We start from the raw sequence: 1,480 nt of genomic DNA on the forward strand, positions 1-1,480 counted from the left end.
AATACGTATATATATATATATATATATATATATAGAGAGAGAGAGAGAGAGAAAGAGATATAGTACAGAGTTATTAGGATCTCATAGTATTAAAAAATTCAGGTTAGCTATATGGTCTTTCATAAACTGAACAAGATATTAACAGGCTTTACACAATTCAGGTTAGCTATATGGTCTTTCATAAACTGAACATAATATTAACAGCCTTTACACAATTCAGGTTAGCTGTATGGTCTTTCATAAACTGAACAAGATATTAACAGGCTTTACACAATTCAGGTTAGCTATATGGTCTTTCATAAACTGAACAAGATATTAACAGGCTTTACACAATTCAGGTTAGCTATATGGTCTTTCATAAACTGAACAAGATATTAACAGGCTTTACAAAATTCAGGTTAGCTATATGGTCTTTCATAAACTGAACAAGATATTAACAGGCTTTACAAATATCTGCTAACAACTTTCCTTTCATATAACTCTACAAAAGTTTTTTTCATATAAATAGAGGCAGATGAGAAGTTGTGGCCATACACAAGATAAATAACACGTTCTACATTACAGCAAGACTGTAGTTTTTTTACCTCATGTTTCATGGTTTCACTTGCAACTTGGCTCATGATCTGAAGGGCAGCAACTGTATCTTCATAATCAGGTGAATCCTCCTGTAGATGGTTCAAGTAGTCTTGCAGCAGAAGGCAGTACTGTGAAATACGCTGGATGGGTTTCAGCATGTAATTATTCAATGACAACTTCTGGCAGTGAGGACGAGGAGTCATCTAAAAAAATACATGTCTGACTAATGTATCACAAGACCTGTCTTCTCTACCGAGGTTAAGATTTTACATGTACATTACTGACTAAAGTATCACATGACCTTTCTTCTTGGCCTACCAGGGTTAAGATTTTACAAGTACATTACTGACTAAAGTATCACATGACCTTTCTTCTTGGCCTACCAAGGTTAAGATTTTACATGTACATTACTGACTAAAGTATCACATGACCTTTCTTCTTGGCCTACCAAGGTTCCCTGGTAGGCCAAGAAGAAAGGTCATGTGATACTTTAGTCAGTAATGTACATGTAAAATCTTAACCCTGGTAGGCCAAGAAGAAAGGTCATGTGATACTTTAGTCAGTAATGTACATGTAAAATCTTAACCCTGGTAGGCCAAGAAGAAAGGTCATGTGATACTTTAGTCAGTAATGTACATGTAAAATCTTAACCTTGGTAGGCCAAGAAGAAAGGTCATGTGATACTTTAGTCAGTAATGTACATGTAAAATCTTTTAAGATTTTACATGTACATTACTGACTAAAGTATCACATGACCTTTCTTCTTGGCCTACCGGGGTCAAGATTTTACATGTACATTACTGACTAAAGTATCACAAGACCTGTCTTCTCTACCAAGGTTAAGATTTTACATGTACATTACTGACTAAAGTATCACATGACCTTTCTTCTTGGCCTACCGAGG

At 35.1% G+C, this 1,480-nt stretch overlaps 1 protein-coding gene across 1 annotated transcript in view; it reads right to left on the minus strand.

The window, feature by feature from the left end:
- The window catches only part of LOC106476646 (FYVE, RhoGEF and PH domain-containing protein 6-like), a 3,091-nt gene extending 2,300 nt beyond the window's left edge, over positions 1-791 (minus strand). Inside the window, exon 1 of the mRNA XM_013937289.2 lies at positions 585-791. Within this exon, the coding sequence (XP_013792743.1) occupies positions 585-779 (195 nt within the window). The 5' untranslated portion in view covers positions 780-791. The remainder of the gene's footprint in view (positions 1-584) is intronic.
- Between the last annotated feature and the right edge of the window lie 689 nt (positions 792-1,480).

Source organism: Limulus polyphemus, unplaced genomic scaffold (assembly GCF_000517525.1).
Source record: "Limulus polyphemus unplaced genomic scaffold, Limulus_polyphemus-2.1.2 Scaffold11103, whole genome shotgun sequence".
Taxonomy (NCBI): Eukaryota; Metazoa; Arthropoda; class Merostomata; order Xiphosura; family Limulidae; genus Limulus; species Limulus polyphemus.